Below are 18,067 nucleotides of genomic sequence, written 5' to 3' on the forward strand. Positions count from 1 at the left end.
TAAGCTGGGATATCTATGAAATTCTCTCTTTCAAGAATTTGAATGAAGAGTATTCTAATTAGATGATAGATGATAGGGGCACCTGGGTGGCTCAGTCAGTTAAGCGGCTGCCTTTGGCTCAGGTCATGATCCCAGGGTCCTGGGATTGAGCCCCACATTGGGCTCCCTGCTCAGCGGGAAGCCTGCTTCTCCCTCTCCCACTCCCCCTGCTTGTGTTCCCTCTCTCGCTGTGTCTCTTTCTGTCAAATAAATAAATAAATAAAATATTAAAAAAAAAAAGATTCTCCCTCTCCCTTTAAAAAAAAAAAAGGTGATAGCAGGGACTTGAGTTGAAAAGGTCTCCACAGGGTTGAGGCTGGGTTGGCCCAGCTGGAACATGCATAAGTAAAGGAAACTGAAAGGAGAAGAGCTGATAATGGGAGAGGATAACGGCCATGAGAGATTGAGAATGATCTCATTTCCTGACTTGCTCACTGGAGTTCCTGGGCCCTGCTCACACCATCATCAATATCCCCATCATAACTAACATTTATTGAATATATACTATACACCAGGCACTGTTAAAAGCCCTTAATGTGCAGTATCTCACTGAATCCTTTCAAAAATCCTAAAGGACGTTGTCACTATTTCTCTCTTACTGCAGAAGAGACTGAGGCACGCAGAGGACTGAGTGACTTAGCCAGCTCCCACACTGGTTAGTGGCAGGGCCAAGATTTGAAACCAGGAGTTCTGGATCCAGAACCCAGGCTTCTTTCCTTTACAGGGCACTGCTTCTGGATCCTTGGAGACTCATGATATTTTCTTACATATTTTTATAGTAATTTCTTGAAGAAATTCCCCATTTATTTAAGCAACTGTGAAGTAGGTTTCTGTCTTTTGTAACAGATCCTCCCTGATTAAAATACAGGAATATTAGAAGATACTGACTCCTGGCCAAAAGGCACAGACAAGTGCCTTTGCGCTGTTGTATAGTTGCTCTAAAAAGTAGGCTCAGTTGATGAAATGAGGCTGCCTCTTGACATGGCTCACTTTTCTGTAACATATCTGTAACACTCATGTATATCTTCCAGAGGCAGTGCATTTCATGGTGCTAATAGAAAAAGGATGCCATCTAGCTTCTCCTTCATTACTCCAGCCTAACATTAACCCTTCCCTAGGATCCTATTGGTCTGTACATTCTTTTACCATAGCACACATCACATGCTATTGGAATCATTTGTCTGTGTCAGTGTTTCCCAACCTCAGCACTATTAAGATTTCAAGCTAGAGGAAGGGAAAAATGAAGGGGGGGAGAAATCGGAGGGGGAGACGAACCATGAGAGACTATGGACTCTGAGAAACAAACTGAGGGTTCTAGAAGGGAGGGGGTGGGGGGATGGGTTAGCCTGGTGATGGGTATTAAAGAGGGCACATACTGAATGGAGCACTGGGTGTTATACGCAAACAATGAATCATGGAACACTACATCAAAAACTAATGATGTAATGTATGGTGATTAACATAACATAATAAAATAAAATTTAAAAAAAAGATTTCAAGCTAGATAATTCATGCTTTGCTGTAGTGGAGTATCCTGTGCACTGTAGGATGTTTAGTAGTATCCTGGCCTCTACCCACTAGATGCCAATAGGACCATCTCCTCCATTATGACAACCAAAAATGTCTCCAGACATTGCCCGATATCCCCTGGTGGGTAAAATCACTCTTGGTTGGGAACCACGGGTCTACATGTTCTAAACCCCTATCCCAAACCCCTGCTGCCTTCAAGGGCACGACTCTGTCTTTTTCATCCTTATTTCTTTTCAGTGTTTGGGACATTATGATGCTTAATACGTCTTAATTGAATAAAACTATAGTAACTTGCATTAAAAAGGTGTTTTGTACTTATAAGCCTGAAGTACCTATATTATCTGTATCTGTCTGGGTTTAGTCAGGAAAACAGAGACACTAAACATACTACCATATTAAGGGGTTTAATATAGAAATCAGGGTTTATATGAATATGAAGAGTAACTACAGGAATGAAGGTCTGGAAGGCTATAGTCAGAAGAGAGGACTTTAACTTGAAGCTCTGGGTGGAAAAACAGGTGTTCACAGGGAAATCTGAGAAGCCACCATAGCCAGCCTGGAAAGTGAGATCATAAAATGGGAGCCCATTGAAAGATCTGGAATCCCACTATGTCTAACAAAGCAGCCTCATCTGACATCCACAGACTCCCAAATAGAATAGCCTCTGCCTCCTTCCCACCTTTGAAATATCTCAAATTCTTCTCCCTGACAAACCTTAACATGGAACCAGGCAAGAAGGGAATTGTCGGAAGTGTAGTTTTTCCCAGCCTTAAGGCAGGCTCTTCAGCAGGAATGGCACTGCCAGGAAAACGACAGCTAATCCTAACAATAGCTATGTGTTAGCCTAACAAGCCACTTTTTGACACCAAGTGTGTACATGCGCACGCGCGCACACACACACACACACGAGCCGATAATGGTCCAGAGAATTTGGCAGTCACGATCATCCAAGTTAGAAAGGAAGTAAATGTGATTTTGTTGCTGCTGCTGTTCTTGTTTTTAGTTTGGCAGAGGGCTCATACTCTGATCACCCATCCCCTTCAGTTTGCGCTCTGTAGACAGTCGCAATGTTCACTTTGTTTGCACCCGGAACAGATGGCAAACTATGTTAATAATCGAACAGCTCATACTCCAGATGGAAGATGTTACCCTTCATGCTTCTTAGAATTTCGGGTGTCTTCTGAGCATTCTCGCTAGGCCAGAATTGACAGAGATTACTAGGAAAGAATTTCCAGACACAAGGCATTGCTTCGCTCTTGAGGAATCGAAGCCTCAGAAGCATGTTATCAACTTCTAAACTACTCCCTAGGACTACAGCTGACATGAAGTGAAAACATTTCTGCTTTATATATATTGAGCCAGAAGTCAAACAATTACTTTTAAATAATGACTTCCAGTCCATTAAAAACATGGTGCTGCGGGTGAGGTGTGGTCCAAAGTAGAGTCAAGTTTATACGTCACTTTAGAGAATTAGATTCCACATGTTCATTGAAAGGACGTATACTTCAAAGACTGCAGGGCCCATGACGTCTAAGATATTTACTATCTGGCCCTTCACAGAAAAGGTATGCTGACACCTGGGCTGGAAGGAGAGCAGCAGGAGTTAAGGTCTGAGAGGTAAAGGGGACATTGCAAGGACTTGTCTTTTACCGAGTGAGGTGAGATCCACTGGAGAGTTTTGAATTGATGAGGATCTCCCTTGACTCACATTTTAACAGGATCCCTCGAGTTGGGGTCCTAAAAATTGACATTATTGTTGGGAGGGAGGATCTAGAAGCCAGGGGACCAGATAGAAGACTATTACAGTAATTCTGGTGGGAATGATTCTGATGAGCCACCATTGGGCGACTCAGACCAGCATGCAACATTGGAGGTAGTTAAAAGTGACTAGATTCTGGTTTGGAGATGGGGCTGACTGGACTTGCTGGTACTTGATATGTTGCCTAGCCCCACACAGGCGCAAGGGAGGCCAGAAAATGCAGTCTCCCCATGTGCAACATGTGTGACCGGCTGAAACAGGGCCTCTTCAGTAGGGGCGATTTTACAATGTCTGGCAATGTCTGGAGACATTTTTTCATTATCACAACTTGGAAGGAAGGGTGCTACTTGCATCTAGTGGATAGTAGCCAGAGATGCTGCTAAATATCCTAAAACATACAACACAGTTCCCTACAACAAATAATCACCTGGTCCTAAATGTCAGTAGGCTACAGTTAAAAAACCCTGAGCCAAAGGAAGATCCACCACTGGAACAAGAGAGACAGATGGGTTTTTGTAGATAACCAGGAGTCTTAGCCCAACCCCATTCCTGGGCCCCAACCCCTGCAAGGCATTTGGAGGCTGTGGCAGGCTCAGTCCTGGAATGCTAGCTCATACCACAACTGAGTCCCGTCTGACCTCCTTGCCCACATATTCCCCCCCGTTACTGGAGGTGAGCTTTGTCCTGCATAAGAGGCACTGTGGGCTTTTATGCTCACATGGAGACATGCAAAAATAACATGTGACCCAGGCAAGGAAGGAGGTTTTGTGAAATGATAGCTAAACGATGCATAGCACCACAGGGCATGCATTCGTTTGTTTTAAGAGATTTGTGAAGAAAATGTTCCATTAATTAGAATTTCATGACATAAAACTGATGTTTGGTGATGACCATAGATTTACAGGAATTATATTCTGTTCACCACACCCAGATGGGCGGCATGTGAGCTCAGATACCCTTAACGTTATGCAAATTTAGTCTTTGCTATGGGTAAAAACTGATAAGGTCTAATTTATTTGGTGAAATATTTGCATATATCTAATATGTACTGTCTTTTCATTTACCTAGCATTATTATTTTGACTTGCAAATAGATGCATAAATTAAAAATTGTTTCTTTGTATTCTGGCATGTTTGTCTATGCCATTTATTTTCTTTGCAAATGAGTGTACATTGTTTGCTAAGGTTGTTAATGAGTTTGATCTAAATTTATGTATTTTCACACTATCTGGGCTGCTTACTAGCTTAACAGTGGACCAAAAAAATGGACAGTGTTTCAAAAATAGACCATAAACACCCCAGTCCTTGAGTGGCACTGTTAAGTTTAAATTTGCCCTAATTTTATGTCAATTCAATATGCAAAAATAAGCGACGTGATAAGTAAGCAAGGAAAGCATTTTTCGTATTACAAAAGACTTTTTTTCCTACTATTCATTTAAGAAGCATTTCCTTTATATATATATTCGACATAGGAAGCTTCAGCCAAGTATTGTTCTAGGTACTGGGGCTATCAAGCTTTGAGAAACTGCATCCCTATACTTGAAGGTCATCAAGGAGGCTGACATGTAAACAGCTGATTTTAATACGATGAAGCAGGTTCTGTTATGGAAGCATGTACCAGGTGCTTCTGAGGAGAAACTCATGACCCAGGCTCAAGGGTCAAAAATAGGCATCCTGAATGGGATGATGGCAGAGTGGGGTCTTGAAGGATATGCAGGAGCTCACCAGGTGAAGAAAGGTAAGGGGTATTTAATGCAAAGGGAAGCAGTTGACTAAAATCACAGATCATGGAACCCCATGAGAGAAGTAGGTATAAGGCAGGACATAGGGGACCTTGAATGTCACACAAAGGAGCTTGGGAGTGGTCATTAAGGAGATGAAACTGTTGAAAACTATGAAGTCGGGGAATAGAAGCAGTGGGCCAATGGCATTCCCTCAACCCTATGACAGCAGAAAGCAGGGCTGGCTTCAAAATTTGTGGGGCCTGGTGCAAAATGAAAATGTGGGACCCTTGTTCAAAAATATTATGAATTTTAAGATGCCTCTAGCAAAGCATGAAACCAAGTATGGACCCTTCTAAGCACTGGGCCCGGGTGTGGCTGCACAGTATGCATGCCCATGAAGCCAACCTTAGCAGAAACTATCAGGGCAGGGGTAGGAAGAAGACATTAAGACCCTCATTTACATACTCTCTAGTCTCTGGTTGCGAAGATAACTCTTAGACATATCAACCAGCTAGGGATCAGTTTTAAGGCAACATACTAGCCAGCATTATAGTCCTATACTGAAACTCAGAAGATGGCCAAATGACTAATTTCCTCCTTTTAAAAATGAGGAAATGGGAGAGCAAAAAGTCTGAGGGGCTCTCCTAAACCCACACATTTAGGAGATAGTAAAGAGGTGAATTCAACCGAAGTCTTTCAGATTCGGTTCCAGTGTTTTCCTCTGCTCCTCTGCAATATCAAGGCTATTGTGTCTGTAGTGAGAGGGATAGGGATGGAAGTTCTTAGAGGCTGCAGAAAGGACTGCAATTGGCAAAGAGAGGGAGATCAACTAAGAGACAGTCACTATCCCCTTCTCTCTCCCAGGGAGCATATCCTTTCTGAGCTTTTACTCAGAATCAAGAGGATCATGGCAGGCATAGTTATTGAATAACTGTCACAGGACCAGCACTGTACCAGAGAATAGGGCTCCAGAGATGACTTTAGCACACTCTCAGGAGCTTACCCTCCAGTGAATGAAGACAATAATGGAAATCAGCTATCAAAATTCAGAGTTCCTGACTACCCAGTTTTTAATATAATTGGGAAACAAAAATTTTAAAATAACAATAAAAAGGAAAATGGAGAATGTAGTCTAAAAACCAATAGGTAGCTAAAGAGTCTTTTCCAGATGGGGGCAATCACAGATGATTTGCACATTGCCTTGTGTATCTCAGCTATATTACCGTGGATACCCTCACCAATTCTGGAGACTCTAGGCGCATCTGACCACCAATACACCTTTGTACATATCTCAAGGATGTGTCTTGTATTATTCTCTATGTCCCGCCCCCAAAAAACCCAAGGTCTTATTCATCTTTTGTTTCCCATGGTTCTGAAAATAAAGCTCTAAGCAGGCGGCATGGTTTGCAAGGCCCTATATGATCCAGCCCCTGCTCACTTGTGAAACCTGTCTCACCCCACTTTGTCCACGCATTCCGGGAGCCATCCCACCATCTCTCCATTGCAGCAGACCCTCCCATCTTAGACATCTCCCTGCTCTGCCTTCACCTTTTTAATGCCTTTGCTTTTTCAAGTCTCTAACGAAATATCACTTCCTCCAGGAAAAGCTTCTCCTATTTGCCAGATGAGACCAAGACCCCCATTAATAAGCTCACATAGCACCCTATAACTTTCCTCCAGAGCCCTTATCATAGTTAGCAACTATGTATTCTTGTGATTATTTTAATTTATGTTTGTCTTCATCTCAGGATTGTGAATTCTTTAAAGGCAAGAACTTGATCTGTTTTGCTTACCAATGGATCCCTCACAAATGGCCCAGTGCCTGGCATCTCCTTAGGCATTTTCTGACTACTCAATCTGAAACATCCATTTCTCTGCCACACATGTCTCTTAAGTTGCTTACCTTGATTGTTTTTCTTCAAAGCATTCATCATTATTTGTGTGTGAGTGTGTCTGCGTAAGTGTGTGGGAGTATTGTGTGTGTGTATACACATATGTATATATGTGTGTATATGTAGAAGTGTTTGTGTGTGGGGGTGTATAATTTCTTTACTTGTTACTATCTGTTTTCCCCAATAGAATGTAAACTCCAAAAAAGCAGAAACTTTGTCTTCTTGTTTACTGCTGTATCCCTACCATACCACACCCCTGGCACGTAACAGGTCCTCAATGAATCTTTGTTGGAAATACAAATATATGAATAGCAAGTGCTCAAGAAATGAATGAATGATAACATGAATGATATCCTGCATTGAAAAAGAGCTGCTCCAATGATAAGCTTCCCTTTTGGAAAAATTGCTATTTACTGTCTGCCCAGAATGACACTTTGACAGTTTTAATTCATTTTACAAGATGTCATTAAACAACAAAGGGGGTTATATTTGGTTTACTTTACTGCAAATTTGTTGTTCTACAAAGTTCAGTCAGAGTCTTCATCCATAATCTTCAATGAAGCCATTTGGGATTTGATAGGGACAAATTCATAACAATCACAGACTTTCAGAGTCTTTGGAATCAGACAGTTTTGGGATCAGACAGACCTGAATTTGAATCTCAGCTTCAACATTTATTAGCAATATAACTTTGGAAAGCCACATAACTTCTCTCAGTCTCAATTTTCCCTGAAAGCATGTGATTTCCACGGTCAGTTTGGTGAAAGGACTTACTGTAGTTTTAAGGGCTTAGTACATAGTTATAATCAATAAATGATTACTATTTATTATTCATATCGATCCCCAAGTCCCTGTGACATAAAGGAGAAAACTGAGGCCACAAGAATTGAGAATTTCTCAAGGCCATCTCTCCTCCCCAAGTCCAGGTGATAGAAATCAGCAGGCCTTACAATTAAATATTATCCAGCCTTCATTTGACCAGGGGTCTTTTTCGCGGGGGAAAACCTACTGTGTTTGGACTCATAGTGTTTCCTTTTTTTTAAGAGGTGGGAGAAGGGCAGGGGGGGCAGAGGGAGAGAGAATTTTAAGCAGGCTCTGTGCCCAGCGTGGAGCCCGACACAGGGCTAGATCTCACAACCCCGAGACCATGACCTGAGCCAAAATCAAGAGTCGATTGCTCCAACTGAGCCACCCAGGTGCACCCCCCATGGGCTCACACTGTTTCCTAAGGAGGGCCAGAGATTCCGTTATGTCCTTGCACTGATTGAGGCTCACTACAACCTTGAGTTCCAACTGAGGAATTTCCTATTCCTATAGAAGAGACACTCAATCCAATCAAAGAATCTGGTTGAGAAATGTGATGGAAAGAATTTTTCCCTACACCAGTTTTTAGGAATCCTTTTCTTTCCTCCTTTCTAGGGCATAGAAGAAAAATTGGAACTATGGGCTCCCCTAAAATCTTTCATTTTATAAATACCATGTTCTTTAAGTATATTGAAATCATTTGCTTGTGACAAATAATTCACTACAATGCAATTCTGGTGAGCTTTAGGTTTAATTTCACATCTAGACAAGAGTTATTCCAAATACAGGAATGAGTTAATTTTACAGTAAGTAAAACTGAGGCATGAATTAAATAAAATAACAAATCTCAAATGAATTACATAGTGCCATGACAGTGCTTCATATGGCAGGATAGGATTTAAGGAGATTTTTCTCAAAGTGGGATATAGAAATTGAACGTATTGAAGCTCGGATGATTCATTTTCTGTGGAAATTTAATCAGTGAATAACAAAACAGAGGGATCTAGAAGTATTTACTGTTCAAAGTTCCTGAAGATGGTGGGTCAGCAGCAATACTTAACTAATTGGTTTCCCGGCTAATTAGAAGAAGTGGAGAATATATGCCTAAAATTCTTTCCATACTGGGAAGGTCTGATTCTCCCTGTTAATATGTTCAACTAAGCTGTGCCTACAGATTGTTCTTTCTTTTAGCTTCAGCTTAAGCATGACTCAAGCTCATCTCCATTTTACCCTCATATAGGAATCTTGCCATATTACCACATTTTATTCTGAACCTGCTATAAAGGCAATTAGTCATTCATTATAACACAAAAATTCAAACTGGTTGCAATTATGTTTTCTGAATCAAAACCATACCCTTTGATGTGGATAATTTAAGGTTCTATGTTTAAAATGCATTGAATGAGTCATAATGGTAAGTAAGAAGACCCTTAAACTAGCATTCATATCTTCTGCATGTGAAAAAATTAAATGGATAATTTCTACCTATGACAAATTTATTTTTGTGGTGGAGAATTTTAAAGAATGGATTTAATTAGCTGTAACTATGCTCAGAAGCATAATTTGAAGTACCATTGAATGAATGAAGAAAGTATTTTCAAGAATAGAAAAAGCCCTCTTAAAATTCCCTTTTGTTCATTACTCAACAAATGTTTATTAAGCAGCCACAGTTTGCCAGGCAATGTACAACTTAATGATAACCTAACCTGGCATCATTCTACTCTAGCTCTGTACTTAATTGAATGAGTTAATCTCTTCAGCTGTCCATTCACAGTATGTGAGGAGAAACTATAGAAATTAAATGAATGAGTCAGTCTGAAAAGAAACATGGATGTGGGTATTTAGGTTTCCTTTTGTTCTGCATGCTAAAGCAGGTTACTAGCTAACTAACTTTTCTATTTCTTCAGGGATCCAGGAATTTAAAAAGAATCTTATCTCACTCAGGCAGTGATCTATATGCTTAATCATGAGTTTCTAAATGTTTATAGAGGTGAGAACAGCAATTTGCAAGATTCTACAGATATGGAAAGGAAAAACAGCACAGTAAGTTTAGGCAGATAAGGGGAAATGTACTTTGAGGAATAGTTCCCATTCGAAAAGTAATTTTATACTTAATAATATAGAATAGGTTCAGCATTTTAGAGCTGGACCTTAAAGCTCATCTAGGTCACTGGTTTCCAACCTTCTGCATTAGAGTCACTGGATTTTAAGAGTCTCATGCTCTACCGACTGAGCTAGCCGGGTGCTTGAGTCACTGGATTTTAAATCTCCCTAGAAATTCTAATTCATTTGGCCTGGAAGGGGTTTGGAGGGGAGGCAGGCATGCATATACTTGTAAAAGTTCCCCAACAGTCAAAGCTGAGACCCACAGATCTAGTCCAGCCTTGACATTTTTGGTATGAGGTCCCTGAGGTCTTTATTTAATTAATTCATTTATTTCATTTTAAGTAGGCTCCATGCCCAGTGTGGAGCCCAACACGGGGCTTGAACTCACAACCCTGAGATTGAGACCTGAGCTGAGATCAAGAGTAGGACGCTTAACAGACTGAGCGACCCAGGCGACCCCCTGAGGTCTTTAAAGAATAAATAACTTGCTTAGGATCAACACAGCTTACAGTGCTTGGAGCCTGACCTAGAACCCAAGTATCCAAATTCCTAGTCTGTATCTCTGTTTACTAAACCAACTGGCACTGTTTCTATTTCTCTCACTCAGTAGTTGAGATCTAATTACCAGTTAGTAATAGAAAGTTCAAGACAGCTATAACCCATGTGACTCCCAAGTCCCCTCCCCCAATGACCTGTGTGGTTCCTTTCTTGCTAAGTACTGAATAAATCTTCTGATAACATTGTAATAATTAATATGTTTATGCCACATTTTTAAATACTTCACTTATTTAAAGCTTTTGCATCTATAAAATATATCATTCACATTTTAAGACAAAGAAAACAGATTCAATATTTGAATCTGAGTCCAATTAAAGTCTTCATTTTTGAGCTTATATAGCTGGGCACATCAAGGTACTCTAATGTCAGGCTGGGTTTTCTTAGCCAGCTTCCTTTTATGATAATGTCTTTAGGTTGAACACTTCCACTGGGTTCTGAAAGCTCCATGCAAGTAGGGCTCTTGTCCAACTTCATCAACTGTTTCTGAGGACCTAGCAAAATGCCTGCCATAGACTCAACACTCAATAATTCATTGTTGCATGAAAAATCCTTCATTATATTTTGTTAAGAAATGAGATGGAGTGTCTTAAACCAACTTGTATAGAATAATCCCATATAAATAAAAGTACCAGGGAGATGATTTTATAAAGGAGTAGATTTACAGTTACTTTATTATAAGAGCTCTGGCCTGATTTTCCTGCCATAAATTTGTCCTTGCTGTACCATTTGGATTACAGTTGGGCTCTCATTCATACTATGTTCAAGTACTTCACTCAAGATATCTTTTACATGTGGCTGAAGGCACAACTGATATGCAATAAACACCGATAAAATAAAACTCATACCAAGTTTTTTTGTGTTTTGGGAAACATAAGCCTTGGTATTATCTGGCAAAATAAAGAGTGCCCTGCCTTTGGTAACTCCCAGGGGTTGAACAGTATTGTGGAAGGCAGTGAACTCATTTCAAAAGAAGATTCAATTGATGGTTATTTAGAACTAAATTTTTATTTTTACTATTTATTTATTTATTTATTTGAGAGAGAGGGAGAGACAAAGAGTCAGAATATGAACAAGTGGGAGGAGGAACAGAGACAGAGAATCTCAAGCAGGCTCTGCACTGAGCACGGGCCTGACACAGGGCTCCATCTCACGACTCATGAGATCATGACCTGAGTCGAAACCAAGAGTTGGTCACTTAACTGACTGAGCCACCCAGGCGCCCCTAGAACTAAATTTTTATTAAGCAGTTCATTTCAATCCCATCTTTCCAACTCCACCATTTTGACCCAACCACACACCAAGATTCCATACATTTGATTCTACTAAGGCTATTTGCACTTTACCCTGAGGTTGCAGTTTTTTTAGTGTTTTATTTAATTCACATAGAAACAATCAACATAAAATACCACTGACATCTGTTAAAATGACCCATGTTTAAATATGGTAGAGATAAATAACTAACAAAAGAATCAATGTTAAAAATTGACACTAGAAAACAAGTGTTGGTGAGGATGTGGAGAAAAAAAGGAACCCTCGTGCACTGTTGGTGGGAATGCAAACTGGTGTAGCCACTGTGGAAAATAGCATGGAAGTTTCTCAAAAAGTTAAAATAGAACTACCATATGATCCAGCAATCACACTACTAGGTATGTCCCCCAAAATTACAAAAACACTAATTCAAAGGGACACATGCACGCTGATGTTTACAGCAGCATTATTTACAATAACCAAGTTATGGAAGCAGCTCAAGTGTCCATCAATAGATGAATGGATAAAGAAAATGTGATATATATAGATACACACACACAAACACACACAATGGAATATTACTCAGCCATAAAAAAGAATGAAATCTTGCCATCTGCAACGACATGGATGAAGCTAGAAAGTATAATGCTAAGTGAGTAAGTCAGTCAGAGAAAGAAAAATAGCATATAATTTCACTCATATGTGGAAATTAAGAAACAAAACAAATGAGCAAAGGGAAAAAAGAGAGAGAGAGAGAGAGACAAACCAAGAAACAGACTTAACTCTAGAGAACAAACTGATGGTTACCAGAGGGGAGGTGGGTGGGGGGATGGGTGAAACAGGTGATGGGGATTAAGAGTACACTTATCATGATGAGCACTGAGTAATGTAGAGAATCGCTGAATCACTGTATTGCACACTTGACATTAATATGATACTGCATGCTCACAATACAGGAAAGAAAATAAAACGCTTGATTAGGGCATCTGGGTGGCTCAATCGGTTAAGCATCTGTCTTCAGCTCAGGTCATGATCCGGGATCCCGGGATCGAGCTCAGCAGGGAGTCTGCTTCTCCCTCTGCCCCTCCCCCTGCTCCTTCTCTCTCTCTAATAAATAAATAAAATCTTAAAAAAAACAATTTAAAAAATTAGATTGCCTAAAAAAAATTGACACCAGACAATTAGCCATGGTAGAAATATTCAGCACCACATAGTGAATGTTTAATCTCTGATATATAGCTGAGATGAACTAGAGGACTGGAGAGGAAACAGGTATATATTTAGGGGGTTAATCTTAGGTCTAACATTAACATTAAAGCCAATGTTAATGGAAGGAACTAGGCTGTGAATGGGCCACAAATTTGCTAGCTAAATTTTCCTAAATTTAGGAAAAATTTACAATTTCTAAAATTTCCTAGCTCAAGGCCAGGTACATAGCAGGGATTCAGTAAATGATTTTTTGAATGAATGAATGATGTGTAAGTGAGTAAATGAACAAATGGTCCTCTATATAGATGTAGAGTATAATATTTGGATCTGGAGGCTTGGCTTTAAAACAGTCCAAAGTTATGGATCAATAAACTAGATTTTGGGAAAGTCAGTGCTGAACATAATGTAAGTGTTTCTGTTTGTTAATTAAAATGACCACAAAGTCGTTATTCTTACTCTTAATTTTTCAGCCTGAAAGTTAATAAACTGTATCTGTTCCATGAATAATTGAGTTGAACTTGAAAGAGAACTCCACATTCCAAAAGCCTCCCACACTACCAGTTAACTGTGATTTATCCTTTTACTTCTGAAGAATTTTAAGCATCTTCCATCTGATTTGACTGACAATCAATCTGTGCTTCCTCTGTCTTTATTCTCCCAGGAAGAAGATGTTACTCGTGAAAGTCGTTTTAATTTCAGTGGTTATGGGATGGGTCACTGCCTCCAAGTGAAAGATGGAACAGCTGTCAAGGCCACACCTGCCAACCCACTCCCACAACCCCCAAAAGATGCAGATGCCATCAAGAAGAAGTTTGTGGACCGGGCAAAAAGGATTGACACGATATCTCGAGCTGCCTTCCCGTTGGCCTTCCTCATTTTCAACATCTTTTACTGGATCACATACAAGATCATTCGGCATGAAGATGTTCACAAGAAATAGATGTGCCCTTCAGACCCTGGACTTTCTTGCCTAACTGTTGTGCTTGTAAATACACAGTGAAATTGTCTTTATATCACTTTGACAGAGGAGGAGACCGGGGGAGGGGGGCGGGAAGATCATGAGAGCAGGTTTCCTGGCACCTACATGAATAAAGATAAGTTATCTGGGCAATGAAGGAAAATGTTTGCACAAAATTAAGGTGTTACAGAATCATGTGAGCATAATTCCCTTCATAGTCTTTAGCATTGTTCTTTCAGATGATGTATTAATTAGACATGATATGCAAGGTCAAGTTCTCGAAAGCTATTTGTCTTTGGTTTGGTCTGGTTTTGACTAATTCTGGTACTGAAAAGTTAGCTTAGACCACACACACACACACACACACACACACACACACACACACACACACGGAAAATGCTTACCATCTGACCATAGTGACTAGCCTATAGTGAGTCAAGGACCAAACTTTTTCAGGAAAATGCTGCCTCGTTTTTAAAACAAGTACTCTGAGCCACAGAGTCTGAGCTACAGTTCTTTACAATGTCTGTAATTAGTGTTTCACCTGAGAAATCCTTTTGTGGGTCGTAAATTATTTCTACTTATTGAGAAAAAAACAACAGAAAATAAACACCAACCACAAAGAACAGATTTCTACTTTACTGTCCGTGTAGGTGTGCAATTTAATATTATTTTTCTTTCCTAAATGTAATTTGGGGGTTTAAATTGTGTGTCATAACTGATTTGATAGTATACCCTCTTAAAAATAAATGCCCATTTTATTTTAGATCCCGATCAGCACACTGTATTTTTTTCGCTTTAGCTATATTTACATGTGACTTTAACTGCTCAAGTGTGACTTAGCCATTGCAACCTCTCGGCCACAGTATTTATGGAGATGGTGTGTCCTGAATGGTGTAGCTCATATTAGCTTGAACTTTCCATTTCTGCTCTCATTGTAGGTGTAACTACTAGTCCTAATGTCAAATGACCCATGATTTCTACTGTCAATCAAGTGAATATTGTTTTAAATATCCTTAACTAACTTAAAGAATTTTAAAATTGTACTGTGATTTTCATAACCTGTTGCCTTTTTGGTACCAGAGCTACGTGGTTTGAATCCTGGCTACATGTTTTAAGTAAGAAAAAATAAATAAAAGACGTATTTTTGCTTACTCAGATAAAAGACAACCTGTAAAAATATAATGAAAAACTTAAATTTTACATGTGCTGTCAAAGGGATTATTAAAAATATTTGTTCAATTTCAATAAAGCTAAGTGTGCCACAAAACTTCCCTAAGAGTCTTGCCATTTTTGCACCACAATGTAAGTAAGTTGGATGACAATGGTAACTTGGATTTTTGTTTCTGGTCTTTCTCACAAACTTAAAGTGCTTATAGATATGATGTTCTGCCCTAATATAATAGTTGCTTATAGTGTCCCCAGGAAGAAAGGAAAAATATTATTCTCATTGCAGAAACAGAGAAACAGGTATGTGGAACTACTGGGAGTCACCGTGGGCAAAATGAATAGTGGATACTTCGTATGAGCTATGCAAAAGTTCCAAGAACACTGAGGGATCATGAAATACCAAAATGAAAAGAAATTTAAAAGAACAATCTGTCCACCTAGCCATCCTGGTTTTGTCAGGAATGGAGTTCTATGATGAAAAAAAAAATATCTGAAAACCTCAGTGAAGTAGATGAAATTCACCTTAACCCCTTGCAGATTTTCCTTAATCAAAGAAATCCATCATAATATTTTCAGATAAGATGCAGATTTATAAGTTGATGTTTATGGCCTTTTAAACCTATTCAAATATTGAATCATTTCCATAGAGAGGAATATTGTAGAATGGCTAAAAGCAGGAATTTTGCAGATAGAAAGACTAGCTTGGCCACCTATCAACAGTGTGATCTTGGATAAGTTACCTGACTTTTCCTGAATAGCTCCTGTTTCATAGAGTTTTAAGAGGATAAAATGAGAAAAATGCAAGTAAAGCCATTAGCTTAGTGTCTAACACACAGTAAATTTCCAATAACTAATAGATAATAGTAAAATTCTTATTATCATGAATAGTATTGGTTATCCACTGGGAAAGAAGCTTTACAATTCCTCACCTTGGCAAGATTAATGCTATGTTTTTTGTATCATTCCTAAAATATCATTTCTGTCCTATTGCTCATTCCTTTCCAAACAAATAAGGCAAAGTCTTTGATTGTTCTCATTTCTCTTCCTCCCACTAAAAAGTAGTAAACTGAGGCTAAAATGCCTTTCAAACATGGGCCTGACTCCGTAAGTATCTTAGGAAGAGCCCTGATGTTGCTTATGGAGGGATGGGGAGGCACCTTGGGGGATAATCCTAAGCTAAATGATCATATCTAATCAATGTGTGTACCATATAATTTTCGGGGGGGTGTGGTCCCCACATCAGACAATTTTAAAAAGATTCTCCTCTAAACATACCTGCCAGCCACTCAAGTAGGCAAAGACATCCTGGGTGGCAAGAGGGATTCTTGACTTATCTCTGATTCTAGTCTACATTCAGTGGAAAGAATTCTTCAGTGCACTGATTTGAGTTATATAAATAAGATAAAATCTCAGGGAAAAGATTTTTGAGCTGCATACTCTGGCAAAATAGATAACTCCCCTATAATGTTATTGGAGATTTTATTTAGGACATTTTTCTTTCATAATAGTATTTGAAGGAAAATAGTTCAAGAATAAAAACATGGATCTGAGGAAGAGAACTTACCAGTTTTTATTAGATTGGAAGCTTCTGGAAGAAAGTGGCTATGTTTTCGTGGGTTCTCTGCACTGCCTGCCAAAGCTCAAATGCCCAGTGAATATTATTACTACAGCTAGGAAAAAGTTGGTGAGGGAGGATATGATGTGCCTATTGACAAAGTTATATAAGTTTTTCCCAACAAAGCAATGACATGAAGTAACCAACTACTGCTACCATTTCTCGGATAATGGATTAGTGGGAGATTTGTCTTTTAAATATTTTTGAATTCCTACCATTCGGTTTTAACAACAGATCGAGATGACTTAAGGCTTAAGACTCTTTATGGCATTCTCAAACACCTTGGCCCCAAACAGATGCTACAAACCAGACTTGCTGTAGATATTTTTAAAATCCTTCCAGTGTTAGTATTAAGCTCCTCATTTGTGCTGCTGAACGGAACTGCCAAATTCTGAAACCACATTTTCCAATAAAGATTAAATGAGTATCATTTTATAATACGCTTAGTCAACTAATATCAAATAAGAAAGTTCTATCCAAAACATAGCACAAAATTCCCTATCATAAGATTCACAGTTTTGGAAAAAAAAAATCTATTGAGAATTTTTTTAATTTATGCATTTCCTAGTTTAAGCCCAAAGCCAATTTGTGGAATGAATATAAGTCATATGTCTGCCAGATAAATTTTTTTTAATCTTTCAGCCTCTGCTTTAAACTTTTTCTTATTTTCACCAATTTGGGTTTTCCTAAGTATAATTTAAATGATTCAAGTAATGCATGCTCTTCATAGATCACAAAGTAGAACTAAAGATAACACCACAACCTCATACTCATACAGTGCTTTCAACATATCAGAATGTTTTGATGTCCACAATAGCATTCAATTCTAATAATTGTCCAAGGTGGCCAGATCCAAAGGATCATATCCATCCTTTGGTCAATAGATAAACAGAAGCTCCATGAGTTAAATGCCTCACCCAAAGTCACCTGTCATATTGGGGGTTGAACATCCAGCATAATTTGTTTCCTAACTCCTCAGACTCTTACCTGTTCACTATATACACTGTGTTTAGGAAAATAAAAGCTGAGAAAGTAAAAAGTCATAGTACCACTGACTCACTCTCATGGATGACAAAATAATTTGGTAAAAGAGGGCATATAACAGAAGATTTCTGTTGAAAATGCCTAAGAGAAATTAATACTACATACAGCATTAAGAATATCCTCACAGAGAGTAATATCTTATGCAATTGATGACCAAAAAGATACTGGGGGTGACAAAAGACCAGCAGAACTCAATTTAGGAGGTGTTATTTCCATTCTTGAAAAAGGGGAAATGACCTTCACATTGTTACACATGCCCCCACATAAGAAAAAAATGCAATATTCCTACTTTGATGCAAACACATTAAAAATAACAAGTAATATAGGGTGCCTGGGTGGCTCAGTTGGTTAAGCTTCGGGCTCTTGATTTCAGCTCAGGTCATGATCTCAGGGTCGTGGGATCAGGCCCGTG

General features: G+C 39.1%; 1 protein-coding gene across 4 annotated transcripts in view; it reads left to right on the plus strand.

Moving 5' to 3' along the window:
• GLRA2 (glycine receptor alpha 2) overlaps positions 1-14,217 on the plus strand; it is a 176,201-nt gene extending 161,984 nt beyond the window's left edge. For all 4 annotated transcript variants that reach the window (XM_032389609.1, XM_032389608.1, XM_032389610.1 and 1 more), the window contains one exon: positions 13,530-14,217. In XM_032389609.1, the coding sequence (XP_032245500.1) occupies positions 13,530-13,808 (279 nt within the window). In that variant the 3' untranslated portion in view covers positions 13,809-14,217. The remainder of the gene's footprint in view (positions 1-13,529) is intronic.
• The last annotated feature ends 3,850 nt before the right edge of the window (positions 14,218-18,067 follow it).

Source organism: Phoca vitulina, unplaced genomic scaffold (assembly GCF_004348235.1).
Source record: "Phoca vitulina isolate PV1807 unplaced genomic scaffold, GSC_HSeal_1.0 scaffold55, whole genome shotgun sequence".
NCBI lineage: Eukaryota > Metazoa > Chordata > Mammalia > Carnivora > Phocidae > Phoca > Phoca vitulina.